The 26931-nt window shown below is 51.8% G+C and overlaps 14 protein-coding genes across 14 annotated transcripts; 6 read left to right on the top strand and 8 right to left on the bottom strand.

The window, feature by feature from the left end:
- The first annotated feature begins 26 nt into the window (after positions 1-26).
- BU25DRAFT_161138 (uncharacterized protein) lies at positions 27-1113 on the top strand. Its single transcript, XM_033700720.1, has 3 exons — positions 27-619; positions 835-947; positions 1058-1113. Exons 1-3 carry the CDS (start codon positions 337-339, stop codon positions 1079-1081), a joined length of 420 nt encoding a protein of 139 aa, XP_033558628.1. The 5' UTR covers positions 27-336; the 3' UTR covers positions 1082-1113.
- A 383-nt stretch (positions 1114-1496) lies between these two features.
- On the bottom strand, positions 1497-4118 carry BU25DRAFT_433629 (C6 zinc finger domain-containing protein; the record flags this gene model as incomplete). Its single annotated transcript, XM_033708791.1, has 2 exons — positions 1497-3533; positions 3588-4118. 2 exons carry the CDS (start codon positions 4116-4118, stop codon positions 1497-1499), a joined length of 2568 nt encoding a protein of 855 aa, XP_033558627.1.
- A 219-nt stretch (positions 4119-4337) lies between these two features.
- BU25DRAFT_413657 (uncharacterized protein) lies at positions 4338-5308 on the bottom strand. Its single transcript, XM_033707086.1, has one exon. It carries the CDS (start codon positions 5102-5104, stop codon positions 4751-4753), a length of 354 nt encoding a protein of 117 aa, XP_033558625.1. The 5' UTR covers positions 5105-5308; the 3' UTR covers positions 4338-4750.
- Positions 4544-4747, bottom strand: BU25DRAFT_348318 (uncharacterized protein; the record flags this gene model as incomplete). The annotated part of the gene is made up of 1 exon (XM_033703194.1): positions 4544-4747. A coding segment is annotated over one exon (204 nt), but the record flags the coding sequence as incomplete, so codon positions are not given.
- Positions 5309-5472: 164 nt separating the features above from the next.
- BU25DRAFT_348270 (uncharacterized protein) lies at positions 5473-7897 on the bottom strand (the record flags this gene model as incomplete). The annotated part of the gene is made up of 2 exons (XM_033703191.1): positions 5473-7675; positions 7734-7897. The coding sequence occupies 2 exons, from the start codon at positions 7895-7897 to the stop codon at positions 5473-5475; spliced, it is 2367 nt and encodes a 788-aa protein (XP_033558624.1).
- A 2037-nt stretch (positions 7898-9934) lies between these two features.
- Positions 9935-11027, bottom strand: BU25DRAFT_161090 (uncharacterized protein). The gene is made up of 3 exons (XM_033700719.1): positions 10593-11027; positions 10383-10540; positions 9935-10332 (listed from the first exon to the last, which is right to left on the bottom strand). The coding sequence occupies exons 1-3, from the start codon at positions 10880-10882 to the stop codon at positions 10151-10153; spliced, it is 630 nt and encodes a 209-aa protein (XP_033558623.1). The 5' UTR covers positions 10883-11027; the 3' UTR covers positions 9935-10150.
- Positions 11028-12538: 1511 nt separating this feature from the next.
- On the bottom strand, positions 12539-13462 carry BU25DRAFT_413654 (uncharacterized protein). Its single transcript, XM_033707085.1, has 2 exons — positions 12873-13462; positions 12539-12811 (listed from the first exon to the last, which is right to left on the bottom strand). The coding sequence occupies exons 1-2, from the start codon at positions 13059-13061 to the stop codon at positions 12560-12562; spliced, it is 441 nt and encodes a 146-aa protein (XP_033558622.1). The 5' UTR covers positions 13062-13462; the 3' UTR covers positions 12539-12559.
- A 575-nt stretch (positions 13463-14037) lies between these two features.
- BU25DRAFT_450781 (MFS transporter) lies at positions 14038-16127 on the top strand (the record flags this gene model as incomplete). The annotated part of the gene is made up of 4 exons (XM_033709715.1): positions 14038-14503; positions 14553-15047; positions 15096-15428; positions 15479-16127. The coding sequence occupies 4 exons, from the start codon at positions 14038-14040 to the stop codon at positions 15712-15714; spliced, it is 1530 nt and encodes a 509-aa protein (XP_033558621.1). The 3' UTR covers positions 15715-16127.
- A 299-nt stretch (positions 16128-16426) lies between these two features.
- BU25DRAFT_476669 (uncharacterized protein) lies at positions 16427-18543 on the top strand. The gene has a single exon (XM_033710958.1). It carries the CDS (start codon positions 16458-16460, stop codon positions 18399-18401), a length of 1944 nt encoding a protein of 647 aa, XP_033558620.1. The 5' UTR covers positions 16427-16457; the 3' UTR covers positions 18402-18543.
- A 771-nt stretch (positions 18544-19314) lies between these two features.
- Positions 19315-20527, bottom strand: BU25DRAFT_413653 (uncharacterized protein). The gene is made up of 2 exons (XM_033707084.1): positions 19748-20527; positions 19315-19687 (listed from the first exon to the last, which is right to left on the bottom strand). Exons 1-2 carry the CDS (start codon positions 20283-20285, stop codon positions 19434-19436), a joined length of 792 nt encoding a protein of 263 aa, XP_033558619.1. The 5' UTR covers positions 20286-20527; the 3' UTR covers positions 19315-19433.
- Positions 20528-20616: 89 nt separating this feature from the next.
- Positions 20617-21560, top strand: BU25DRAFT_161059 (uncharacterized protein). Its single transcript, XM_033700718.1, has one exon. The coding sequence runs from the start codon at positions 20947-20949 to the stop codon at positions 21472-21474; it is 528 nt and encodes a 175-aa protein (XP_033558618.1). The 5' UTR covers positions 20617-20946; the 3' UTR covers positions 21475-21560.
- Positions 21561-21645: 85 nt separating this feature from the next.
- Positions 21646-22380, top strand: BU25DRAFT_433625 (carbohydrate esterase family 5 protein; the record flags this gene model as incomplete). The annotated part of the gene is made up of 2 exons (XM_033708790.1): positions 21646-22001; positions 22053-22380. 2 exons carry the CDS (start codon positions 21646-21648, stop codon positions 22378-22380), a joined length of 684 nt encoding a protein of 227 aa, XP_033558617.1.
- A 236-nt stretch (positions 22381-22616) lies between these two features.
- Positions 22617-23534, top strand: BU25DRAFT_493705 (uncharacterized protein; the record flags this gene model as incomplete). The annotated part of the gene is made up of 1 exon (XM_033711731.1): positions 22617-23534. The coding sequence occupies one exon, from the start codon at positions 22617-22619 to the stop codon at positions 23532-23534; it is 918 nt and encodes a 305-aa protein (XP_033558616.1).
- A 15-nt stretch (positions 23535-23549) lies between these two features.
- Positions 23550-25060, bottom strand: BU25DRAFT_476663 (carbohydrate-binding module family 35 protein; the record flags this gene model as incomplete). Its single annotated transcript, XM_033710957.1, has 4 exons — positions 23550-24386; positions 24436-24796; positions 24853-24920; positions 24971-25060. The coding sequence occupies 4 exons, from the start codon at positions 25058-25060 to the stop codon at positions 23565-23567; spliced, it is 1341 nt and encodes a 446-aa protein (XP_033558615.1). The 3' UTR covers positions 23550-23564.
- Between the last annotated feature and the right edge of the window lie 1871 nt (positions 25061-26931).

The following is a 26931-nucleotide window of genomic DNA, read 5'->3' as shown; positions in this document are numbered from 1 at the left end:
TTATCTGCAGCCACAATGACGTTGCGATTAGCCCTGCATCACAGGGTGTCAGGTAACAATCAGACCGCCATACCAAGAGCTTGTTAACGTCTCCTGCCCTCATATTAACTTCACGATCCGCGTCCATACGCCACATCACGACCCAGAATTGGAGGAGCAAAGAAATCCAAAATATCAGTAGCAGGCGCATCACCGGTAGTATGGGTTGCAGTCAGTCGTCCGCCAACGGCTCCTCGAGCGGGAATAACACGAACTGCACAAACTGCAAGAATTGCAGCAATTGCAGCAATTGCACCGACTGCACAGGTAGGTGGGCTCTCTTCATCATCCATTCTCATGATCTCGCTGTCACTTTCTCCATGTTATTCTCTCCATTCCAGTTCTTGTGGAAGTCATCACATCGTTGCAAGGAACTCCTGCCGTCCTCAGTTCCGGTCATGCACGCACGCTTCGCCACACGAAGCTGAGATCACAGACTGCTTGTCGTGCTCGAGCTGCACGGCCTGCTACGACTGCGAGAGGTGCAACAGCTGCACGAGCATCAACGGCTGCTACGATTGTCGCAATTGCACGGAGTGCGACGGCAATGATGGATGTCGAAGCTGCACGGACTGCACAGGTACAACCCGCCCTCTTCGCGCTTCTTGAACAGTCCATGCTTCCAATCAACATCATGTTCTCACATTGCGCGCGTCCACTTCCACCCTTCTTTACTCAATGACGCGTTCAGATGTCTTTCCTGATCATCGATCAGGGCTTGGTTCAGCGTCACACCACCTCCTCTCCCGCTGTGCTCAGTCGCATTCTATATCACACATACTAATGCCTTCCCAGACTGCACCAACTGCCGAAACTGCACATCCTGTACCGACTGCACAAACGAGCAGAACAGCACGAACTGCACGGGATGCACCGGCGGGAGCAACAATACAAACTGTACTGATTGCGTCGACTGTCAGAATTGTACGGATTGCAGCGGCTTGAGCGGTGCGAAGAACCAGACGGGTGTACATAAGAAAGTCGAGGTGAAGAAGGAACAGGAGGAGGGGGAGGATAGGCCGCCGCCGTACAGTGTGGTTGAGAAGTATTAGACCTCAAGACTGCGACTGATGGGATGCGGAATGTGGAGCTGGAGGATGTGGCGTTAGTACAGGGTATTGTTACACACTACGTCAACTCTCGCGCTGTTCATTGTCAAGGTGCTTACCAATACCCCCTGCTCTTGTCGCCGCCTCTTCACTAATGTTCTTCCGCCCGCCTTGACTTTCAAACTGTGACCGAGGAACCCCGCGTAGCTGGTTGCATGTGTGCGATTGCGCATGGCCTTGGTAGTCTAGGAGATGGAACACGTAATCGATTCCAGCAAGTACGTCAAGGTCAGTCCTTCGAAGTGAGCAGATTGAGGTACGTCGCGCTTGATTGCAGCCACGAGGTTGATATGAAGGATGGAGATGGTCGACCGAGACTCCGAACTGGCTCTAGGGATGGGAGCGTGTTCAAAAGTCCCCGGCCAGATCAAAAGTCCAGAAATCAGGAAACGTCCACCCACTCAAATCCACGCCCATGTCCTCCAACGGATCAAACGCCGCCATCATATCCTCACCTTTACCACCCGTTCCTCCGTCCGCGACAGGGAACGGCACATCCCCAATCATACTGTGACTCGCAAACGCACCCACTCCCTTACTCCCAAAGCTCCCCGCCGCTCTACTCGACAAAATCGTTCCTCTCATCGGGCTCGCCGCGCTTGCTCCACTCGGCGTCCGCACATCACTCGGACTGCTGCCGCTCATGCTCTCCCTCAGTCCCACAGCCAGGCTGTTCTTTGGATCCTGCTGCATCGCCAATACCCTGAACGCCAGGCTTGTGAAGCGGTCAAGCGCCGTTTTACAGCGCTCGTGCATGTCATCGGTACTCGTCCTGATTTGTGCAATGGACGACACGTGGGGGCGCGGAGGCGGGTTGATGGCTGGCAGCATGCCAATGGCCGCGCTGAGGAGCCAGTATTCCATGTACCCCGTGCCGAGGCGCATTACTTTGCGCTCGAAGAGGTGAAGTGTGCGCTCGAGGATCTCGATGGAGGTCTTGATGAGCGCGCGGGGGAGCATCTCGCGCGGGAGGACGGGAAGGTAGAGCTGGCAGCTTGGTGGCGCGAAGCCGCCTTTGTTGGCGAAAGGAACGCCCTTGTTGGTCACAGGTGGAGCGTTCGTGTCGGCGATATGGATGTTTGGGTCGGCGAAATGGGTATGGTCGCGCATTGGTGGGAGTGCTGTGGGTTTCACGCCGTGTCGTGCACAGTTGAGGGCTGCGATTTGGGACAGTGTCATGCCGACGCGGATGATGTCGTTGCGGAAGTGATTCAGGATGAGTATTCCTTGGGAAGCGAGATCGTCGTGGATGGCAATGATCGAACTTGCCGCCTCTACTGAGGTTGTGAAGGAATAAGCAAAGCGCTTCTCCGTGAACGCTTTCTTCGCATAAGGTTTGTGGAGAACGAGGAGGTATTGTCGTAGCTGAAGTCCGAGAAGAGCGTAAGGTATTGTGGCTCGGGAGTCAGTCCAAGAAGGGAAGTCGGCAAGGACAGATGTGATCTGCTCATCATAATGGAGCACATCGCTGTATTGCATATCGCTGGATGGATCATTCAGCAGCTTCGTAAGATGAATGCGTAGAGGAAGGGAACGTAAGGCGGCGTTGAGGTAGGAGGTCGCTGTAAAGTATTCTCCAGGTCTGCTGGCCGGCATCTCCTTAGTCTCAAGGGAGAAAGCCTCGTCCGGGAGGTTCGATGGCGCCGGTGTATCAAAGTACAGGCCAGTCAAGGATGATTGCAGGCCGCTGTCAATTGACGACTGGATCTCGAGCTCCGTGATGGTGTACCACAGTCGCTTCTTCATTTCCTTCTCATACTCGGAGATCCGTCCAGTGGCCAGTAATGAAGGGTCTCGATGCATCCCCGATGCCAGAGCGAGGCGCACAACGTCGCCTGCAGTGATCCAGTCCTGCTTCAGCTTGACACAGTTCACCCTCTTGGCGAGCAGCGCCAGACACTGGAGCTGGAAGAACGGGAGCGTAAGGCGCTTTCGTGGTTGCCTGTTGAGCCACAGCTCGCATGTCTCGATGAGATTCGATGCAGCATCCCGGTCTGACGTGCTATCACCAACGAACACATCGTCCTTGACTGTCGAGCATTTCGTAGTTGCAACAATGAGAATTAGCATGGCGGCGAAACCAGCTTGTTTATCATCACTAGGCCGACGTGCCCAGAAGCTGTTGTATTCTTGCCAGAAGGTTGGCTCGTGCAGGATTCGATATGTGGTTTCCCATGTACGAAAGTAGAGTGCTGCTTGGATGTCGACCTCGTGCTTTGGTGGAAGTAGTGCAAAGATCTCATCATCTGTGCCGTATGTTCTTGCGATCTTCTCCTTCATGAGTATCTTTCTTCGGTCACGGAATCCCTTAAAGTCCTTCTTGATTCGCAACATGGAGTTGTCGACCGCCAGTGTCTCGCGAGTGAATGCTTGCAGGTCTCGGTACTATGCATCTCAGCAACATGTTTCAGGATAGGAACTTCGAAGGGTGTGTGGTACCTGTGAAATCATGCTCATCACGCTCGTTGTACCATGAAACTGTGTCTTGAACCCTTTCCCTCTGAACATCATCTCTTCCACCATCTCAGGCTCTTTGATGGGTAAGTCCTTCAGTTGCGACGGATTGTTGCTGCTAGACGTCGCTGCAAGCTTCTTCTCCAACATCTCGATCCTGCGCTCCTGCATCCTCACCTTCCAGCACAAAGCGTCTGACGAGCCTTCCTTGGCAAAATCTTCGTTGACCCCGTTATCGTGCATTGTAAACATGGTATTGTTCGCATCGCCAGTCAGTGGCTGACCGATCTGCACTTGTGCTTCTTCGAGCAGTCGTGGATCATATGAACACTGATCAGCCCTACCAGTCTTCTGGCATCGGCTACAGACCGGATAAACACGATCGCACTTCATTTTACGGCTGCGACACGCATAGCAGGAAAGCACCTTGCGCTTCTTGCTTATGCGCTTCTCTGTCGTATCATAGTGGTCTGGCGAGTTGTCGCGCGACTCGGGTTCGGCACTTTTGGTAGACATCTCGAGTTTTACACGTGATTGCACATCAAGAATATATGTAACGTGGATTTGGTGTTGTGTGTTGTGGTGGGAGGTTCGGAGGACGCGGAGATGGGAAAGGGGATGAGGAGATACGACGCGGGGATGCGCTCTTAAAGCTTCGGACTTTGGGAATGAGCCGGGCATTAGCGTCAAACTCAACTTCATCGCTATTGGTTGACTAAATATCAAACTTGAGATGTTGAGTACTCGTATCATATCTTTTCATCTGTTGGACTCATACTTGAATATGTATACGCGTCGTGGCGGTGGTGAGAATTTCTTCAAGGTGCTAATGTTCGCTTTGAAATGTAGAAGATGGAGGCAGTATTAAGACTTCTGAGAATTCGAGCCGCTCTTTCCCCAACATCATCCACCATACCGGAGGTCTTGCGATCTTCATATCCTCACACTCTCTCGAATTTCAATATCATGACCGCGCTCTGCTCCATCACGGTGTGCTCAGCTGGCTTCAGTCCACCCAGAATCTCATCACCCACACCAGCATCAAGCCAGACGAGGACTCTTTCTGCTTTTTGATAAATGTCTCCCATCTGTCGAACCTGATGTTCTCGTTCTTTGTCATGGCCTGGATCGATACATACAGCATCAATCTAGAGTATTCTATAACTATCTGCTGGGCGAAGATAATGCAGCGCCATGAACAGATTTTCGGTGACCCTTGCTTTCATGCCGTTAATCCGAATCATGGCTATCTTGTCAATGCCACACCATGTATACAATAAGGCCTCGTAAGGGATGTCGCCATCTTTGGCTTCGTCGAGGTAGGCGTCGAAAAGCTCGCAACGAATATCTTTTTGCCTCCGCCCAGGAGTCGGATCAGCCGAAAAGAGAGGCGGTCCAAGTCGATCCGGCCATACGTGAACTCCTTTCCCGACATTGTAAATTCCATGTTGGATAATCCTAGATAGTGAAACTACCAAAACGTGATACTGATGTATGCACATTCGGATGATACTAACAAACTATTAAAAGCCCAAGTAATGTAAAGAAAGGCGACCTGGAAGAAAACGGAGAGATAACCTGTTAGGCATCGATTGCGGCGTGGCTGAACGCTGTCGAAAATCTGCAACCTCCACGACGTACAACAAACAATACAACCAGCAAAAAGAACAGATACATTTGTGTTGGGAGGTAGGCTAAGACATTGATGAAGCTAATATATAGGCCAGCCACCCCGCTTCTCGTGGAGCAAGGACTGGATTAGAGGGCAAGGATGGTGGAGAGGCGGCCGCCAGGCAACGACGAACAGTGCGGGGCAGTGTTGGGGCGGTGTCGCGGCAGTGCCCTGGACTACCATTTTCTCATTGTGTTCCTAACCAAACCCTTCAGTGAAGATCTCGACATCTGTCGCCCTTTGTCCTCGTGCAAAGGCGAGTTTCACCTGTGAGACAGCTTTATTCGTTTGAACCGAGACCGCGCTGTTCGCACAAACAGCTACCATCGACTTGCTGCGTTGGTCGACGTTCACAGCGGATGTGATGATGCGCGAGATGTCTGGTCGTACACCGTACGAACTGCTCTCGAAGGAAGACTTTATGGATTTGTGGAGCTTATGGCGCTGGTATTGCACGAGGGCGCACTGGCAGGTCTTCATCTTGGGCTTTTCTCGTGGCAGTAGCGGCGGACGAACAGGCGACGGCAGTGGCCGCGACTGATTCAACGCTGCAGTTTCATCCATCGTTAATCGTACCTCGGAGAAGGTATTGCTGTTGCGCTGGTCTTGTTGGCCGTTTGCTCCATTAAGCAGTGTGCTGGTCTCCGAGCACGCGTAGCCCTCGCCTTCGTAAGCTCTGACAGCGCCCTCGTTGTTACTGTAGGTTGAGCTGAGTTCGTAGGCATCCTCGAATGGGTCAACTTCTTTCATCTGCATTTCCTCGAGCGCTTCCATTTCCGCCCACTGTCGCTCTTCCTCCTCCCATTCGTTATAGATCTCGTCAGGATTGCGGATCGTAAGGGTTCGATCACCTGATCCATATCGTGGAAGTCGAGGGCGCAGGTGTGCAAATTGATCAAACTCAGTCATGCTTGGTTTGACTTCGGCTTCTTTGCAAGTAACGTAGAGCTCCGTTTCTACTCGCACGCTGAAATCCCTCAGCATCGAGCTGTACCGCCGCAGTAGCTCTGCAACAGAAGCTTCGAATTGTGGGTCGATGTGTCGCACCACCCAAACAAAGCGGATGCTCTGAGTTCTAAGTTTCGATACGTCCGAGAAGCATAGCTGCTCTAGGTAATCCATGATGGATAATGCGAATGATGCGCCAGTCGAGGTGGCGATAAGCAGTAAGTTCTTGTGATCCTCCCAGTTTGGCGGACTGCCGTACGGCCCATCAACATACGCTGTCAGCGACGTTGCAGTGGATGACACGGTCGTGTTTGGACATGGGAGCCTCAGCCACTCCGTGTGAAACTCCTTGAGGCGCCGAGTTAGACCCGAGTGAGCGCGAACCATCAACAGAATGTCACTGGACTGCTTCGATGATGCCATAGAAGATGCGGACCCTCGTCTCTCTACATCTAGACTTCTCCTAGGCGGCAAGGGTGGCGGCGTCATTATGCTCGAGCAGTTTGCGGGTGTGAAGGGGTGCATCTCGAATGCGCCGAGTGCTGGGAGGTACAACCTGATGTGTTGCCCTGGTCGCCACGTCAATGGTACATTGCAAATGCGGATCAAAGTCGTGGATTCCTCGATGTCGGTCGAGACACCCAGATTGTGCGGTTCCAGCATCTCGACTGGATAGCCGGCAATCAACATTGCCCGACCTGGTGCTTTTCTGGATTTGGCTAGACCTGGTTTGAGTGGCCGTACTGAGATATTGACCCGGAGGAACGAGACAAAGACTGAAATTTTGTCGAATGCTACAAAACCGAACGCCATGTAGATCGGAGTCGTTGCATGTCTTGGCACATGTTGGAGGACAATCATCAAAAAGCCCAATGTCGACACCCAGTGGTTGATGTAGAAAGCGCGATAGCTCCACTTCCTGATGGGTAAGATGCCGCTGACTGCAATCCAGGTCAGCAACAAGTATGAGCCGATGCCGTAACGCACGACGGTAGCGCTTTGGTCCTGTGAGAATAGAATGTCCGTCATCGAGATGGACGATTTCATGATCGCAACATGAGTGGTGGCAGAGACGAAGACCATACGACCAACCCATTTGTGCAGCCAGCTGATCCTGTCGTACGATATGCTAGCGAGAAAGTTAATGGGTCCGCGTTTGGTCGACAAGAAGAAGGCCAGCGGGATCTGGGTAACGGTGACCCAAGCAGCTCTGAATGCGACATCGTCGGTGAAATGAGCAGTCGAGGTAGGCGCATCGACAGACAGAAGTATTGACACAACGATGATCAGATATATGGTCAGCGCAACGATGCTGCCCAAGGAAAAGGTATTCAAAGTGCGCCGCAATGTTTTTGGGAATGGCAGTACAGCGACAGCATGGATGAATGCTAATGCACGTCTCGATCTGGAAAATCTCCTTGGTGATGGAGACATGAACTTGTGTGCGCGTAACCTGAGTCATGTCAGACTCGCACATCTGTCAAAGAAGTTGAACTGGGTCGTTGACTTACATTCGCCTACTCAACCACGTAACCATTGTTCGGCTGAGTCTGATAAGCACAAATGCTGCTATGCATGACCAAACAATCCAACATATCTGTCGGTTGGCACTACCTCGGTGCACGAGGTGATGCTGATACCGAACATCGTCAAAGTCGTTTTTCATGTCAGACATGGCACACAATGTCTGTGGTACTTGCAGGGGCCTGCCAGCAGTACTGCTATTAATATTAGGGATGATGAATTGTTCCAGCCTGGTATGGAGAAAGTCGCCTTCGTAGGAAGCCGCCAGTAACGGGTTCCTTTGTATCGGAGAACAGAAGCGTTCTGCCGATCAGATGCAGTGCCCGTCGGTACAAAGGAAACAAAGGAAAGAATGTGACGGAGGAAGAGGGTCGAAAGACATCCTCAATGCCATTGTGTTGACAGCTTTGGCGTGGCAAAACGGTGTATGGGCCTATTAATGGATATTGTGTATCAGCCAGTAGGTCCTGAGACGTGTTGTGCTGGTCGAGGATGGTGAAACCGAAGCGCCAATGGCCTCGTTGTGCGCCTCACCACATTGCAAGTGATTCTGGGTCTTCAATTGTAGGACTGGGTAAAGATATGAGGGCACCTGCCTTTCAATTCCTGATCATACTTTCCCATAATCTAGACTGTTGAGTTTGCTACGCGCACAGCGAAATCGAAGATGCGCCTGGAGAGACATGACATCACCTGTTTCAGATCGCTCTCGTGAAGGCGCGACGCGCCCCTGAGGTTCACTACCGCAGCCAAGACGTTCCCAGCCACAAGCATACTGTATCGCGTGATACAATCGACAACACGGCTAGACTCGAGGTGTTGTGGAGGTGGAGGAGAGGTGGGGAAGCCAGGAAAAGGTACCACGCCTCGGTTGCGCCCGGGCCCCACCTTCAAGTTTCAAGCAGACATCAACTCAACACCATCCTCGACCATCACGTTTCTAACGCTGTGATGCCTACAGCACGCAAGAAAAGACATCAGGCCACGTGTCCAATGTAGTCACAGTATACAAAGGGAGCCAGCAGCCGTCCGCGGTAACGTTAGTCGAGCTGGGAGTGCTTCAGGGTAAAGACGTATCAATGTTGTCGTTCCGTGCTACCGATTGGGAGGTTCTCAAGAGCTCAATGCCTCTTTCTCCGCTGTCATGAGTCTTTTCTTTTTCTCCACCCCTTGTCATCACTTAATCCACGTACCAACCGCCCTGATACTTTTCCGGTTAGATCTCGATGCGGAAGAACACCTCGAACAACTCCTTCACCTTGTTGGTACCGAAAATGCCATAATCGAATGAGCGTTTGACGATCTTCTCTGCCCATTATCAGTCACGACTGTCAGGTCGCTCGTCGGGAGTGGACAGTACTTACCCCAGTGGACAGGCTGGCAGTCGCGGTGATCCATGCCGCTGCAGTTGTACAGTCCTTGTACGATCGGTCGCTGATGGAGACGGCAGCAGTGGAAGCGATGCTCGTGGAAGCACTTCAGGTCGAATGATGCGCAGCACTTCGAGATGACTGCTTCTGATAGTCATATGCCGTTGGTGGATAGGCCGGTGTCTCGATGTAGGTAGAAGCCCCAGGAAAGGAGCAGGCGCAGTGTTGATGGACGGTGGAGCGCGGGAATGGCGGCGATGCTCAACGAAACCAGACATGGTCGAGCCATAGCCATAGGTAGGTGCAGGCGTCGGTGCGGACGCACGCAGAGGTAACAATCCAGCATGTGCGAGTGCACCCTCAGCGTCGCCTAGACGGCGTTCGGGCCTGTCGATTCGAACCCTGCAAAGGCTTCTGGGGAACGCATTGGGAGGGGTTATATCGCAGCTGCACTGTTTCGAAGCACCACTGCACAGCTTGACTATGGGAACTTATGAATGTCAGGGCGATTGTTACGATGAGCATATGACGATGCGCATGGTCAAGCAGCCTGACAGCGCCGAAGTGCTTGGTAACTTGCAGGAATCAACTGATCTACGGTAGCAGAGTGATCAAACCCTCGATTCTAGCTCGAGGACAATCGGTCTAGCACGATGGGGCACCTATGTTGAGCGTACACTACGAGTGTACACTACTACAACCTCAGCACTGTCCGTTCTCATTGCTTAGGTTCCACACAGTGTCGAGATTACCAAAGGTGGTCATATGCCCAGAGCTGGATTCCTTCGCACACTCTAGGATCGGACTTTTGCCATGGACAGCGTGTTAAGATGACTTCAAATCACATTGCCCCGGTCTGTCTGTGGGTACACGTGGATTTGACTGCGACAAATCCGGTCTCCTCGGACCACAGCTCCTGAATGACCTGGTTGGTTACATCAAAGCGGGTACTTCAATCAAATCACGACCATTGTACATCGCGTCGCATACGAAACCCTGGAATCCTGCACTCTTCAACGTGTCCTGCTCGCAACCTAGGCCCAGTCACCATGCGGGTACTGGCCTTGTGGAAGTGAAACCGGCGGTCCGGTGCGCTGCGGTCCGTAGATGGGAGAGAACAGGAGATGCTTCAGGAACCCACTTTCCAGGCCCTTGTGGCCGATCTTGCCGTCTCGGAAGGCGCGGGCAACGATCTCCGCCCAGTCGTGACGATCTTCTGCGGTATGGTTAATCACTGGCTAATCGCAAGTTGAAGATTTTACATACCCCAGGAGACTGGCATGCAGTCCCCACGTTCTTCTGCCTTCACCGAGCAAGAGGTGTACGTGCGGGTGATGATGCGGTTGTGGGGGTGGCACCACGCCATATGCCCCTCGCGGAAGCAAATTTGGTCGAAGGCGTACCTATGGCAGGCTGTGGTGGAACTGTGAAAGCTTTCAGTATACAGTTCGTCCTAGGGATAGTACCGGAACTCACCACTGCTTTAACGTACCCTGGCGACGGAAGTGCTCCTGCATAACAGCCAAGCTCTCGACTACCATGGGTAGATGCATGGCATTGTCACTTGGCGTTGCATAAACTTGGGCAGCAGGAGATGGAGGAGGAGGAGGAGATCGAGCAATAAGGGAGCGCAGGTGCGCGTTTTCGACCTCGAGGTGGGAGACGCGATCAGTGAGGCTGTGGAGTTGAGCCTTGAGGACGTTGTTCTCGTCGTTCAGCCTGTTCACCATGCTGTTGATATCGAAAAGAGGAGTATGAGGGTACATCTAGTGAAGAGTAGTGAAGAAGATATATATGGAGGTTGGTTTGGTCGAAGAATAAAGAAAAGTTGGTTGTGGGGATGGAAACACAGTGGTAGAAAAGGCTTGATATACAAAGCGGGCCTGCGGCAAACACAGCCAAGGCTGTCTTCACTCAACAAGCGAAGAGCGCACGCCGGAGCCCCCGAATTCTTACGAGCTCAAATCAGTGGTGAAGAAGGCAGGGAGCATGAGCTATTGATATTTCAAGTTGTTTGCGCACAGTGCGGGAAGATGGTCAAGTGAACGGGGTCGTTCATGGTCATTGGGAGGCTTAAGCGAAACGCTGAAGAGCGCATGACTGGTCTACGAAATATGACCAAGCAAACACGACGCCCAAGCTCCGGCCAAACGGGGATCAACAACCGGAAATCTGACCCCCTGAACTCCTCGAGCGCAATACTCGAAGCTCACTTCTTTGCCAAACCCATCGTGCGCTCCGGATTTGTGCACGGTCCGTCTACCAAAATAGTCAGAAAAGTAAACAAAGTGATCGTGTAGCTCCATTTAATTCCAAGAATATGGCGGAGGAGTTTTTACTGCATGCTCAGCACCTCGACCTCGTTCTCGATGGTGTTTCTGGGTGGAGACGAACGTGACGCTCGAGCTGTTCCAGACACACCTAGATCCTGAACTTTTCGTCGTGAACGAACTGCCCGTGCTCACCCATCCAGTGAGCGATGTTACCGTTGATGTCGCTCGGCGCCAGCTCGAAGATTATCTTGTCGATCGTCTGTTGGTGCTCTTTGGTACGGCGGAGCAACACGTTCGTGCGAGGAGAGGTGTTAGGCATGAGGGCGGGAGATAGAGAAGGCCGAGGAAGACCGAAATGCTGGTGGTTTGGCTGTGGTGTATGGTAAGGCTTTTAAGAGAGCTGATTGATGATGAGTTGTAGAGGAACGAGCCAGAGAAAAAACGGCAGAGTAGCAGCCCAAGGACGTAAAAGCAACCGCAGACAGCTCACTCGATCCGATATAGTGCTGTAGCCTGCCTCAATGTCACCGTCGCCTTGCGCACAGGCACTGGGTGACCAGCAGCGCCCGAGTATGCACCGGACATTGGGCTAGCGTGTGATCTGAGCGTAGCTCTCTCGCAGGTACAAGTGTCCAAGTCTTCCATCCCAGTCATCCTTTTTCTGTCCAGAATGGGTTCTTCTAATGACAAGGTGGAGTAAAACAGCACTTCCCATCGCTACGTGGTCCGCCGTACCCCGCTCTTTATAGAATAATCTTGTCAGCTATCTCAAGCACCCTACGTTTTAGGACTGCTTATGTAATAGGAAGGTATATATTCGCTCACTTTGGTAGATTTATCAATCAACCAATGACTTCCCCATTCTCCTCTCATATTGCTGAAAAATATCTCTCAATAGCTGTTGTAGCCGAGGTCTGCAGTGGAACCGAGATGAGGGTACATCCCATGCGCTCCGGTACGCTTTCTGTTATTCCTCCGTCGTCAATAACATTTTCGTTTTTCTTCACTGCACTTTCTTCCTTGCCGTGCTGTGCTCTCACTGTTAAGTAGATGAATGACAAAGGAGTTGATGGATGGAAGACTGGATTTCAGGAAGAAGGGTTCGAGATTCGAGAATAAAGAACTGCATGACAAACCCACTCCAACAATGTCTCTCTCTTCGAACGTGACTTAGACTTCCTTGGTCTTACTTCCCTTGAGTCCCAACATCTCTTTCACAGTCATCTTCGATCGCAAAAACATGATGCTAGCAAAGATGAAGTGGTTGATCCCCGTCATGAGCAGCGCACTTGTCGCACGGTGCGGTTTGAAGATCACAGTGCCGAGCGCAAGGGCTGACCATACTGCATTCATGACGACTAATGATGGTATGGAATGGCGGTCTTTGCTTGCTCGAATATGGCCTAGGCCTACGGCGATTACCTGAGAGGACCAAAATATGAGCGCTGTGATTGAAGTCTGACAAACAATGGGAGCTACGTACCATTATGGCCACAGCATGCTGTGCGCTGATCTCGCCGTTGGCTGTAGGATATGGATTCGGCAGTCGCAAGCCGGATATTCGGTTCAGGAATTTTGCAACGGAGCTGTGGTAGATGATCTCGGGTTTGGTGAGTAGTATGACGCCCGTGGCTGCATCGGCGACGCCTTTCCAGTATGCGAACGTTGTCATTGTCAATGTCTCTGTAAGACTGTCTGAGTGTATCGTGGATATCGATGCCGCTTATGAATGGGATCGGAAGACTGCATGTGCTTCTCGTTAGGCTTACACCATGCTGTGGTGTTCATGGCGAAAACTCCTGAGGTATGAAATGAGAACTGTGAAGGAGACGCAACTTAAATGGCCAAAGAGAAGTGCAGCACGAGCTGCAAAGATGACTAATTCTCAAAAAGATACATTCGAGGAGGTTGCGTGGTGTGCGGCTGCTTACAGGCGCGAAGCCATTCGACCCCGCGTAACAGTAGCGAATTGGCCATATGCATACCTTCAAAGGACCTACAATTGCTACAGGTCGAATGCTATCGACGAGCGGTTCCGAGTGTGATGTGACTCTGACGTTGCTCGTGATGGAGGTGTGGTGTTATTTAAAGTCTGCTGGGGCGCGGCTGCCCCTTCCCCTCAAAATGTCCCACCACGCCTTTCCTCTTGCGGCGGTGCCATTTCTCGAAAACAACGTACTCTTCGCTCCTTTCCCATCAGCGTCCAACGACTGCAACATCGCCGCATCTGAGAGACGGAGAATTCTCCACACTCTGAGTTCGCTCTTTGAAGCTATATAATGGAATTACCGAATTTCAGCGGCCGCTGCACTGCTTGTGTGCTGTGCATGAGATCGCCGGCCCAATCGCCTGTTTATCTGCCGAGTCGACGGCACCAACTCGTGGCTTTGATGTCAGGATGCCATTTTTCATGTCGCCAAAAGCAGCATCTTTAGTCGATAATGGCTGTTTCCCCGCAACATGCATCTTGGCGATGACTGTAAAAACGATCGATGACCTGGAGCAACGCTTCAGCGGCACCTAAGCCGCTACTCTGGGCGACTTCTTAACGACTCTTGATCTCTGGAAGTTTTTGCGACGTACTCACGACTGTATTCAATCTCTCTGCATTGTTTTACCTCTCAATCTCTATCATCACCACCAGCGCTATGTCTGACCACGAGAAAGAGGGCGTCAGCCGACAAGAGTCGACTCCACAAACATTGGAAGAGCTGAGACATACCAAGACGATTGACACCATACACAACGATGAAGCTGTACGGGTACTCGCGCAGTACGTTGGAAATACAACTTGGGCGCCAGAAGAGGAGAAGAAGCTCGTCCGTCGACTCGACAGAAAATTGATCTCGCTGTTGGTGATCACATATGGCCTACAGTACTACGACAAAGCCATGTTGTCGCAAGCTGCGCTCTTCGGCCTACGGGAGGATCTCAGGCTCACTACAGGCAATCGTTACTCGTTCTCTTCAGCCATTTTCTATCTTGGCTTCATTGTCGGCAGCTACCCAGCGATCCTCATGTCTCAAAGATGGCCTATCGAGCGTGTTGCAGCTGGTATTGTAGCCGTATGGGGTATTTGCTTGATGTGTTCGGCAGCATGCACCAATTGGCAAGGTATGTTCGAAGCGCTCTCACCAGATGATACCAGCGTAACATACAGCAGGATTTTACGCTCAGCGCTTCTTCCTTGGTTTCCTCGAGTCCGGAGTGTCGCCCATGTTCATGTTGATCGTCGGTGGGTGGTACAAGAAACGCGAGCAAGCCCTTCGAATGGGCGCCTGGTACTCTGCAACGGGCTACGTATCCATGGTTTCTCCACTGATCAACTATGGACTTGGACATATCAGCGGCGGCAGCCTCAAGTCATGGCAGTACATGTATCTTGTTGCAGGCTCGATCACCGTTTTGTGGTCCTTCATCATCCTCTTCTTCATGCCGCCAGATCCCATACACGCGAGGGGCTTCAGTGACCGCGAGCGGTACATTGCTGTCGCACGCATGAAGGAAAACAATTCAGGCGTTCGAAACAAGCACTTCAAGGTTGCTCAGGTTTGGGAGTCGCTGTACGATGTCAAGTTCTGGTTGATCTTCAGCATTGCTTTTCTTATGATGATCGCCAACGGACCTGTTTCCTCATTCATTCCTATCATTATCTCAGGTCAGTCGAGATCGTAGTTTGGTGGTACCCAAATACTGACAATCGCAGGGTTCGGCTACAATCGTCTCAACTCATTGCTCCTCACCATGCCCGCAGGGGCTATCATCGGCACCATCGAACTGACTGCACCCTATTTCGCCTACAAACTTCCCGGTATTCGCACGTGGCTCATCGTTATCTGCCAATGCGGTACCATAACTGCCTCCATTCTGCTTTGGCGGCTGCCTCGAGGTGAAAAGGGTGGCTTGCTTTTCGGTTGCTACATTCTCGCGAGTTTCGGCGGGGCATACGCTGTTCTCATGGGACTGCAGATTGCCAACACTGCAGGATATACTAAGCGATCAGTCACCTCTTCCGGCATATTCGTAGGGTATTGTCTGGGTAAGAGTGTACGATCTGAGTCTATGGTCACATCACTAAAACCACGTTAGGAAATTTCGTTGGACCCCTGCTTTTCAAGCCGGAAGATGCGCCCGCCTACGGTCCAGGTTTCGTTGCTGTACTTGCGACCGCTATCGCAGCTGCTGCTCTTGCTATCGTCTACCGCTACGTTTGCATATGGGAGAATCGACGCCGCGACAAAACTGGCACCATGGAAGACTTCGATAACGCATACGACGATGATCTCACGGATATGATGAATCCACAGTTCCGATACACGCTATAACGTACAAACGTCTGCGAAGTAATCGCAGCTGCGTCGTCGCCCTGGAGAAGAAAGCCCCGGTGCACTTGGGTCCTCGAGTTTTGCAACGAAGACCACCGTGTGCGTTAATGCTCATGCATGCAGAGCGCAGACGGTTGGTTCCGCTGGCGATCATTCACTACACGCCGTAATCAAGGCTTCAACGTCCCAACTGAGATCGTGGCCAGATTACGGGATCATTATCGTTTTCCAGGTTTGCGCAACATTGTTGTCGAGTCGACTGGGCGTCGAGCGGGGTTGGTGCCATTCATTGGGTTCAGCATACAGCGCCTTGCTCTAGTGCAAAATATGACCACGGTTTGCACGCTGCAAAGCCCCGCAAAACACCACCCGGGAGACCGCCCAACGCGAGCACCACGCAAGATACAGACCCCACGGGAACCAGTTTCCTTTATTGGCCGTACGATTGCGACATGTAAATCCCTCACCCAGTGTCACAACAATGCATTGAACGCAGTACATTCTTTCTTCACCCCCAACTCCCGGCACTGCGACATTTGCGTTACAATTTTCATTTGTTTCAATATACCTTTGTCGTTGCGATTGTGTACGCATCGACGTTCTCTCGCTTACTGCACTCTCCTAATGTTGGCTTGATTGCGCATCGCAAGCGCAGGCGTATTTTCAGAGCGTAAGTGCATCGTTCAATGAGGATGCTACCCCAGCCGACAAGAACTGATACTTGTAAAGAGCGATTTCACGCAATGTCTTCCTGGTGGAAAATCAGGCGAAAGAAGTCGACTGCGACACTTCCTGGCATTTTCTCGGATAGCGCTTCACTATACGCGACACGCCCGAGCCAGCAAGGTACACTAGCACTCCCTACGAAGATCGATGAAGTAGTTCGGGCTGTGCATGATTGCATCCCATCACAACTGCCCGGAGAAGAAGCGACTCAAGACGATGTGCGTTACTTCCTGTATCAGATCTTGACTTTGAAGGAGTCTAAGTTTGCTCGCAATTGCCCTCAATGGGTGCTTGAGACTTGTATGCGCTGGCAAGGAGACGGATGTAAGCTGAGGTCGATGCCGCTTGATGCCTTCCAGCAGCTCTGTCCTCTGGGTCCAGGCTACGCCACGATCGACTACAGGGGCTCCAAGTTCCAGGCACAGGAAATTCCGCCATGCGATGTTCGACAAGCTATTGGAAATCGCATCAGGCAGGTCGTCGCGGGCTTGATGAAGAAGGAGACCGGTCATCGAGGACCCGGATCTGGATTGCATGATTCGAGTGATCTCAGAAGACCTGTTGCAGCCCTACCGAGAGAGATGGGCAGATTGCAGAGTCCTGCTCCTTCCCTGGATCACAGATTCCCGATGCCTTCTTTTGCAGCTGCTCCTGGTTTTCCTGTTCAGAGCCCGTTTTACAATTTCAGCAACCAGTCCCTGCCTCTGTTTCATCAAATACCACCTGTCGGTGTCCAGCAAAATCCCTTGTATATGCAGCATCGAGCCTCCTTCGCTGGCTCGCAATACGGACCTCCCGTTGCAGATCCGGTGCAACGAGTGCTCAGTCCTGAGGGCAGTGTAAAGCTTGTGCCGGATGACAAGCCGTGCGACCAAGGTTCACCTCCACTCTCGTCCCCAGCCTCGCCTACCTCGTCATATTGTCAGACGGAAAGTATTTCGTCTCGACTTAGCGAATCGACTGCCAAAACGTCGCCTCCAAGCTCAGAAAGCGAAAATAACTTCTGGGCTCCCAAGACAGACAGACCGTGTTCGATTGCACAGCCCATAACTGATGTCCAATATACTTCACCGGGAATGTATCAAGTATCCCCTTCACGTACGTCGACCGCGACACCAACTCGGTATAAGGCGGGCCTCTCCTCCACATCGGCTCAAGTCAACGGTCGATCTTACGATCCTATACGTCGTATGGCCCATCTGCGTTCTGGATCCTATAGCAACACTTCAACGATGTATGCTCCGTCTGAAGCATCCTTGACACCTTCCGACAGTGTGACCAACAAGTACAACTTTCGCCGAGATTCCGCCATGCCACCGGAAATGATGCATTCCTTGCAGCGTCAATCTTCGTTCTACCCGGCGACTGCATCCAATCCGTCTCGGTCTTCTACCCCACAAACCTACGTGACTCCACCACCTTATCCACGCTCTGCCAGTGTATCCACAATGCAAGGCCCTAGTCCAACTCGGCTGGGCTCTGCAACTCCAATGGTCCGCTCTCAAGGCAACTTGACGCGTCCAATGAACAACTACAAGGTAGATGCTCACGCGTTCGAAATGGCTGAGCACGTCGGCATCAAGTCCATGCCAGGTCCGATGCGTTCGCTGAGGGTCGAGACGGAAAGGAATCGAGTGCTTACCCGGGGCAAGAGCGAAAGTGGACTCAACCAGCGCATGAACAACTATTTCAACAACGTCCGAGGCGGCGAAGAATCTGTAGGTCCCTCCATACGATTCCAAAACCCTCGGACAGGACAGCCCAGGCTGACGATATACGAAACAATAGAACAAAAAGAGAGGCTGGGGAAGCAACATCTCGAGAGTCAGAGACGTGTAGAGATGTGGCAAGGTCGCGGATTGACAATGTTCCAGACGATTGAAGAGCAGGAGATCCTTAATGGGAGGCCTCAGCGCGGTGTGGACACGAGTGTGCAGGACAGCTGGACGAGCTATTTCTGAGCACAAGACAAAGTTGGAGAAGCAGTCGCATTCACTTGGCAAAGCAGCCAGCGGCTCAACTTACGCAGGACACGTTGTATAGTATGTTGGTTGAAGATGAGGAGCACCACAGCCGAAACGCAGCTGATGCGCGTGCGCATCATTCCGTTCATTGCAGTAGATAGCATTCTCCCCAAATGGAAGATACCCTCGCGACAGAGCAATCGCAGGCAATGCTTGCTGCTTATGAACTGCCCTCTTCTGTGACCCCGCATGCGGAAGGCTATCGTATGAATGGAGCAAAAGCGCGTCAACTCCCGACATCACCTCTCTTCGAACAACGTCCGGCCCACTCATCCGTCTCTCCTATCTCTAACTCTGTACCATCGCATGAACGATCATAACAAGTCGTACAACTCGCGCCCGTGGATGTGGCGCATGCAAGGTTTCAGCGGCTTCTTACGGCGATCTTCGGCGCTTCGGTACTTGGGCCATGTGTGCCATGCAGTGTCAAAGACTTACCGGAAGAAAGCGCGGTTTTCGATGGAATTTGAGATGAATTGCTTGATAGGGAAGGAGAGTCTGGATACATTTGAGTACATGGAGAATGTCGGTACTTTTGTGGGGCGAAGAAGTCGTGGCTATGATGTACATGGTAATGGGCAAATTCCGGAATCGGGATACCAAAGCAACTTTTCTAAAACTCGTGGCACAGCTACAACATCTTAGAGCTACCTGAACATTTCGGAATGCATTGCGATTGTCATCAGAAGGCAGTTCCTATAATTGAGACCTCTGTAAGTTAACGTCTATACATATAGTCTTGATGCCAATGTCATGCTGCGGCTATTGAATCGCCTACATAAGAAACTGAGCTCGGATATTCCAATTGCGGCATATGATTAGTTAGGAAGAGTTTCTAATGTTTTAGATTGCGCGTTACCTGAAAGACCTGTGATACGGCGGTTTTGATATCTTCATAAAAGACTCTAGCATCCCTCTCAGACCAATCATCGCCCGCTCTTCATTGACATCCATCGCCACACCTGTCCTTCACCAAGCCTTCACAGGATCCCTGATCATGACCGTGTTGATATCTTCGCCCTCGCTTCCATATTTTGTCAGATCCCACACCTGCTCGTGTCGAGGCGTGAAGCCGCACCTAGCGTACAACGGCCGGCCCATGGCTGAGGATTCCAGGAAACACGGTAGTTGAGCAGCGTCAGCTTGCGAGGTACCCCAGTTGATGAGCTGAGCGCCGGCACCGCGGCGGTGGTAAGCTGGGTCCGTGATGAGGATGTGCAAGACTGTGAGGGCATTAGTGACTCTTCGAGACATAGAACAAGTCTGAGTCATGTGATATTTACAGTAGAACGGCTTGGTACCCATGAATTCCTTCCTGGCCCTATTCAGGTACCACATGAAGTCGATCATCGCCAGCTTGCCCTCCTCATCTGCACCCGGCACCGGCAGCATGGACTGTATCTCCTCCTCTTTGCGCTCCTTGTGGTTGATGCGCCACTTGGCGCCAGCGATCATCTGACCATCCAGCTCGGTGTCGATGACCTTGAGGTAGGTAACATCCTTCTCTTCGCGGAACGATTTGATGTGCTTGTCAATGGACTTGTTGATGTAGGCTTCTGAAGGTGGGTGCTCGACCATGAACTGTGTCATGCCGCCGCCAGTGCCGAAGGCGGCGATTTGGATCCGGACGAACTCTGGGAGGTCGGCTTCGGTGCAGGGATGGAGCTCGAGAACCATGTTGGCGGTGGTAACATGAAATCCTGAGGATGTCGATCGATGTTTCTTGTGGTTGATGTTCTCGTAATGCAGGTGCCCTAGATCTTGAGGTGATGTGGCTGATGGAATGCCTCGTCTGCACCTTCCTTCATCGGCATAGATCATCCGGTTGTGAGTCGAACAACGCCCTTCCACGATTGCAATGACTCAACATCATCTCAACCGCCGTGCGACGCCCTTCTGCTTTTCTGAACACTTTGCACGGTGTGTGGTGTTGAGCGCGGCTCTCATTGCAGGGTCCTCAAATTGCGGGGTAGACCTCATTGCCCCTCCATGACAGCCCTGCGTAGCACCCCTGACGACCATGGCATGTCCAAGCCTCGCCAAACATCGTATCGAGATTTGCGAAAATGATGAAAAGTAGGGACGAGATGAAAACTGTAAGGGCGATAGCTCAGGTCGATGAAAGAGCACTTCCTCAGGAAAGCCACGTTTCCCGATCCGGCAGCATCCACGACTGGAATTTCTGGACAAGCTCACCAAGCTAGCGGCTGATCAACGCATGGCCGTTGCCCAACGGTCAAGACACGGAGATCATGAGACCGTGCTCATGGAACGCCTCAGCCTCATCCATGAAACGTATTGTGGTTCGACGCATCTCGAAACGAACTGCTGAAACGGTTACAGAAGGGCGACACCCATCAACAGAACTCAATGATCAATATTAACGGCACAGGTCTGTAGACAACGAGGTGCCATAACCACAGCAAAGCACCCAAGCTGTTTAAACCAGCACATGAATTGACGATCGCCGAGCAATTCACAAATGATTTTTCATACAGCAGCTCACCTACCTTGTAGATTCCATCCATTCTCGTCATACCCAGAAGTTCGACTCATGACCGTCTTGTTGCACACCGCATACCAACACCAAGCCAAGCCCGTCGCATCTTCCTCAGAGTGCCGAAAGAACCGCCTCAGAATCAGCCTGAACGCGCCGAACGTACGGCCGCGCTACCTCGGCAGGCGATTTCTACCAGAAGACCAGAAACTCTCCGTACAATTCAGCAGATCATGTTTCAGATCTACCGGGACGTCCCTTCAACGATTGTCAAATGCAGCCCTATCCGGTAGCTTCGTCCTAGCGCCGCACCACTCCTGTCGAGGAAGAGCTTATTTCTGCATGGAACAGCCGGCGAGATGTCTGCTGGGCACCAACACTTCTGACAGTATGTACTATTGTAGGATCACGCATGACATTTGCTGGCGCTCCGGAGTAGCCTCAGCATCCGAACATGACAGATTGTATGTGGTCGACCTCCATGATTTGTCTTGCGCTCCACGCCTCGGTTGACTAGATCGCCATCTAATACCGCTCCCTTATAAGTACACCACAGAGTACGTACTGATCAGAGTATCATACTACTGTTCATCAACACTCACTTCCTGGGACTGGTTTCCTACATCTTCAATCGTACAACTGTTAATCAATTAATTCCTCAACTCACAACAAGCAACAATCACTATGAAGTCTTTTGCTCCCCTTCTTGTCCTCGCTCCCTTCGCTTCCGCGGCTCTCACATCTTCGACCCAGAACGATGTCACCAACGGCAGCGGCTGCAAGGCTATGACTGTTCTCTTTGCTCGCGGTACCACCGAGGGTGGTAACATGGGATCAGTTGCCGGTCCACCATTCGTCTCTGCGATTGGAAAGATGATGGGAGGCGCACAGAACCTTGCCGTCCAGGGTATCGAGTATCCCGCTGACATCCCCGGATTTTTGGCTGGCGGAGATGCCGCAGGCAGCAAGTTGATGGCGCAGATGGTCGGCCAGGTCATGACTGCGTGTCCCAACACTGCACTCGTTATGGCTGGTTACTCGTAGGTTCAAACCTGACCATCACCACAGAATGTGAAGCTAACACATCGCAGTCAGGGAGGACAGCTCGTCCACAATGCCGCCACTATGCTGACAGCGGATCAAGCTGCCTTCGTCAAGAGCGCCGTGATCTTCGGCGACCCAAACAACGGCGATGCCGTCGGCAACGTCGGTGCCGCAAACACTAAGGTCATCTGTCACAATGGTGATTTGATCTGTGCCGGCCAGAGTGTCATCCTTGCACCTCACTTGACCTATGGTCGTGATGCAGACACTGCCGCTGCATTCGTCATGTCGACTGCTGGTGCTGCTGCTGGAGGCGCCGCAGCGGCTGCTGCCAAGGTTGTAGTCGGCAAAGTTGCCAACGGCTTCTCTGCTTGAGCGTTCAAGCATTGAAGTGGATTTATTCGAGTTGATGTGGACGTGTATATACCTAGTGGAAAAGCGCTGCAGGTCAGCTTCGATACCTTTCGCTACCATAATGTCTAAATACTGTCATATCGAGATGCGTCCATTGATGAACAAGGTCTACGCTAGGCTAATATCAGTTAGTCGATGTTGAGGGTCTGTATCTCACTGCGCCCTCCAAGCCCCTCTCTTTCTCACCACCAAACACCATGACTACCTCCAAGCTCTTCAAAAGGCTCTTCAAGCGTCGTGTCAAAGTAGACGTGGGCGACTACAACACCGCAGCATCCTCCTGCTCCGCACCTTCTTCTTCGGTTTTAGAGACTATAACACCGCAACAGCTCCTCCTCCAACAATTCCGCCTTCAAAAGGCTTCACCGCTCCTCTCCCTCCCCGGCGAAATCCGGAACCAAATTTATGCCCTCGCTATATACCCCTCTCTCACCACCATCACTATCTTTAAGCATGTCGAAACTGTGCTTTCTTTCCCCATCTTCCACATCTGCCATCAAGTCCGACTTGAAGCGATTTCGTACCTCTGCTCAAGTAGGGTTATTTATTTGAGCGGTTTGAGCATCGCCAACCAATTCTTCGAGATGGTTGGGGATGGCGTGAAGAGTCTGCGCCATGTCACGATCCGCTGCGAAAAGGCTTGGCGTGAGAAAGGAGAGGAGGTGGATATCGAGAGGAATGAGCTCCTGGGTTATTTGGAGCTTGCGACTGGGCTTCAGCAACTGGAGTTTGTAGTTGGAGAGTATCCGCTCAGTGTACGAGACGAAACGGGTTTGCAGGATGTGCAGTCCGTAGGCGCAAAGTTCCTCTACGCTGTCAGATATGTTGTCGATGGAGAGAGTGGAATACAAGAGGAAAGGGAGACAAAAGAGAGATTCCTGCGCCTGCGTGAAGATGTGGGCGCGTTGCAAGCGGTGCGATTCCTCAACGATAAGTTGAAGGAGGAACACGAGCAGCGAGCGGAGAAGGTGTTTCGGCTGCGCAATGTAATGAGTCTTGAGGAAAGTATTGGGGAGTTGAAGCTGCCGGTGAGGATGTGGGAATATCTGAGGAAGACTGAGGAAGACAGCAGGAGGACGTGCTATGATGGGAGGGATGACAAGTTTGACTTCTAAGCAGTTCGCCTCGATATATACAACACTTCTTTACGACTTGGGAACCATCAATCGATCCACATCCGCCGCATACCCCCCATTCACACCAACAAACTTGATCTCGTTGGCGCCCTGCTTCAAGTCTATGTTCAGAACGCTACTGCCCGGGTCTCCACCTCCATGGGGAAGGAACGCGAGTCTCTGCGTCTTGCCATTGACACTCACATCCGCAACCCTCTGACTCCTGTCCCCATTGAGGTGCTTCACCCGGATGCTCGTCCTGCCAGCCACATCGCTCTGAACGTTACTAAACACAACGGCACCGCCGTCAGACCCGCCGATATAGCCCGCCGCCTTGCCTGCGGAGCAAGTCGAGCACGTAATCGCGCGCGCATTGTTGCTCAACGCTGCAGCCTCGCCCTCATACTGGTTCTCACTCGGTCCCGCGCTCGCCGTGCCAATGCTCGAATTCAGCACCCAGTTCACTGAATTCTTGAGCGTCGCCGTCGTCCCCGAAATCGTGAGCGGGAGCCACACATACGTACTCCGCATCAGGTTATCGCTCACCCACCGATCGCCCATATACACGAAGTTTTCACCCACCGGCAGCACAAACGTCGTCTGGGAGCTGTACGTGTTGGAGCCGCTCTCGGCGAACTTCTTCCAGGCGGACCACGGCCCAGACAGGGAGGTGGAAGTGGCGTAGTAGTTGTCGTTGGGGTTCCAGCCGGTGAGCTGTGAAGCGAACATGAAGTAGACACCGTTCTTCTTGATGACGGCGGGGGACTCGTATTTTTCGGCGAAGTTGAATGTGCTGGATTGAACGGTGAGGTAGTCGGAGGAGAGGGCGTTGATGCGGAGACCGTTTTCGCGCTGTGTGTGTTAGTCTGTACTTCTTGTTTACGGGAAGAGTAGGATTTACGTCTTCTGTCAAGAGATACGCTTTGTCATCTGTGTCTACGAAGACACTGGAGTCGCGGCTTTGGTGACCTAGTGGCTGTTCGCTGCGTAGGTAGGTGTACTTTCCGCACACAGTGTTGCTGGTTGCGACGCCGATTTTGGCTTCTTTGTAGTCGCCGCTGTCGATGTGCATCCACATGACATACTTGTTGGTGGCCTTGTTGTAGATGACCTTCGGACGCTCGATAACCCTATTTGGCCCAGTGTCGCCTGATGCGGTCTGCGAGAGGAGAGCGCCTTCGTAATTCCATTCTACGAGGTTGGTGGAGGAGTAGCAGTTAATGTTGATGAAGGAGGTGCCATTCGTTTTGTCTTCGCCGACCCTGAGGAGACCTGTTAGCTTATATTCATGTAGAGGTGAAGAGGGAGCTATGCGTACCAGTACCACTTGTCGCCGACCTTGAGGATGCCACCGCCATGGGCTTGGATGTGTTGGCCTGTATTTGTCTGATACTCAAATTAGTTGTTTACCTGCGATGAGGTTGATGACGACGTGCCGCTGTCCATGTCGCGCCGGGCACGATCTGCAGCGAAGCAGTCGCTCTAGAGGCGAATAGGCCGAATGTCGAAAGGATGATGGATCGCATGTTGCTACACTTTTGCCGATGTTTTGAAACTCGGTTTGTTCACAATTCAGACGATTGTAGAGCTTGTTCAATGCTTATAAGCAAACATCATGTAACCGGCGGGATATTGCAGCCCCGTACAGTGTGTAAATGCTCTATTTAGTCCACCTCCTCATTGACGGAAACTGACTTTCTCGTGTCACGAGTACGGCTGCGTAGTAAGCGCCACGGAGGGTATATTAGTTTGGCATAGATTGTAGAGCGAATTGCGGGGAGCGTTAGCGTTCGGCAGCGGCATTGCTTATTTGAGGGCTTGTGATGAGGTTATGGACATTACCCCGATGCCCGGTGTTGTCATATCATCGCTGTTTTGGGTAAATACTGTTGAAACTAGGCATGAATAGATACGAGATGAATTGAATGAAGACAAACCAACAATTTCGACTAGTCATTAGTGTAGAGCCCGTGTACAGAGCAGTATGAATTAGGCAACGCTTCCGCTTGAGTTCCGACAAACTGTAGACAGAAGAGAAACAATGCGAGGAATTCTGGTATTAGGAGTTGATACAACTTGCTTATGAGGGCGGATGGACAAAAAGATGACGATGAGAGCAAATCCGCTCTCGAGACTGTACACAAAAGCAGGCAACAGCGTGAAATCCTTGTCCATGGCTTACCTTGCTGAAAACTCTCACAGACACCTCATCGTGTATTCGTTCTTGTCTGTCGTACTGTCACGTCCCCCAAAACTTGAACCTGACGACGTGGTTCTTCCTACGTGTTGGAAGCATGTGGAAGCTTGTTAAAGATCTTCAAATGCTGTACCGTGTGGGAAACTCGCACGAACATCTCAGTTCAATTCCTTCTGCCCATCTCAGACGCTCTGAGATAACTTGCGGGCTGATCAAACACCCCTGCGACGTCCTGAAAGCAGTCTTGAGTCGAGTGGGAAGGTCATAGAGATGCACCGCTTGATGCTGCTTTCCTCTTGAGACTTTGCAGGCAATCGCGAGTAACGGAGGATGCGGCGAGGAAAGCTCCGCTGCAGGCCCCGCCTTCTCCTGACGCTCTGGAGCAACGGCGTCCCACATCCCTGGAAAATTGTGAGCTACCTTTCAGACCCTCTCCTAAGGTTTTTGGATCCGACTGAAGCCCCGCAGGTGCTTTGTGGCGTTATAATTGTTCTCGTAATCTGCGACGCACCCCGTGACTTTGCGGGGCTCCCCGCACATGCCACATATACACCAAAAACCATTCCATCTGAGAATTGAGCAATTGCACATTGGTGTACCGCAAATTGACACTTCTTGTTTTGCCTGTGAGGCCTATATTGACAATATCTTTTGGTGGTGTACTGTTTGAGCCATGGTCAAGGTGTCGGCTGACCAGAAGCTGTCACCCACAACGCTTCAATCGGTGATTGATCGCATCAATCTCAACTTTAATGATACTCAAATACATCGCGAGACTGGTGTTTGGCCAAAAACAACATCACGGATTCGTCTCAACTTGCAGCAATGGGGTAGTGCTTATGCGCCTGATACTGTGAGGCGTGGCAGGCCTGCAGCACTCCGTGAGATTCATGTTAAAGGTCTGCAGCAATATATCAAGGGCAAGCCTCAGGCATGTCTTGAAGAAATGAGAGACTTTCTGTACGAAAATTATGACCTCAGAGTCTCCACACCTACAGTCCATCGCAAGTTGAAGAAGAGCTGTTTTAGTTGCAAGGTAGCCACCAAGAGAGCTACTGAACAGAGTGAAGCCATCCGCCAAGTAGGGTGTGCAAGAGTACAGGAGAACTACACCATGGAGCAGATTATTGCGCTCGATGAGTTCTCAGCAAGGCCTTCTTGATGTCGCCGGCTTCGTGGTGTCGCAGCCTTGGGTCCATC

The sequence above is a fragment of the Macroventuria anomochaeta genome (genome assembly GCF_010093625.1).
Source record: "Macroventuria anomochaeta strain CBS 525.71 unplaced genomic scaffold BU25scaffold_31, whole genome shotgun sequence".
In the NCBI taxonomy this organism is placed as follows: Eukaryota; Fungi; Ascomycota; class Dothideomycetes; order Pleosporales; family Didymellaceae; genus Macroventuria; species Macroventuria anomochaeta.
The sequence above is the reverse complement of the archived record's forward strand: the minus strand, read 5'-3'. Positions and strand labels throughout refer to the sequence as shown.

Coding starts and splice junctions, on each gene's coding strand:
- BU25DRAFT_161090 (XM_033700719.1), bottom strand. CDS start 10,882: ATGTACCCTCATACTCCTCTTTTCGATATCAACAGCATGGTGAACAGG. Junction 10,541..10,592: donor CAGGGTACGTTAAAGCAGTG/GTGAGTTCCGGT, acceptor AAGCTTTCACAG/TTCCACCACAGCCTGCCATA. Junction 10,333..10,382: donor CTGCATGCCAGTCTCCTGGG/GTATGTAAAATC, acceptor ACCATACCGCAG/AAGATCGTCACGACTGGGCG.
- BU25DRAFT_413653 (XM_033707084.1), bottom strand. CDS start 20,285: ATGATCTATGCCGATGAAGGAAGGTGCAGACGAGGCATTCCATCAGCC. Junction 19,688..19,747: donor GGGTACCAAGCCGTTCTACT/GTAAATATCACA, acceptor ATGCCCTCACAG/TCTTGCACATCCTCATCACG.
- BU25DRAFT_161059 (XM_033700718.1), top strand. CDS start 20,947: ATGATTTTTCATACAGCAGCTCACCTACCTTGTAGATTCCATCCATTC.
- BU25DRAFT_476669 (XM_033710958.1), top strand. CDS start 16,458: ATGTCTTCCTGGTGGAAAATCAGGCGAAAGAAGTCGACTGCGACACTT.
- BU25DRAFT_413657 (XM_033707086.1), bottom strand. CDS start 5,104: ATGTGCATACATCAGTATCACGTTTTGGTAGTTTCACTATCTAGGATT.
- BU25DRAFT_413654 (XM_033707085.1), bottom strand. CDS start 13,061: ATGACAACGTTCGCATACTGGAAAGGCGTCGCCGATGCAGCCACGGGC. Junction 12,812..12,872: donor AGCATGCTGTGGCCATAATG/GTACGTAGCTCC, acceptor TGGTCCTCTCAG/GTAATCGCCGTAGGCCTAGG.
- BU25DRAFT_161138 (XM_033700720.1), top strand. CDS start 337: ATGATCTCGCTGTCACTTTCTCCATGTTATTCTCTCCATTCCAGTTCT. Junction 620..834: donor AAGCTGCACGGACTGCACAG/GTACAACCCGCC, acceptor ATGCCTTCCCAG/ACTGCACCAACTGCCGAAAC. Junction 948..1,057: donor ATACAAACTGTACTGATTGC/GTCGACTGTCAG, acceptor GGGGGAGGATAG/GCCGCCGCCGTACAGTGTGG.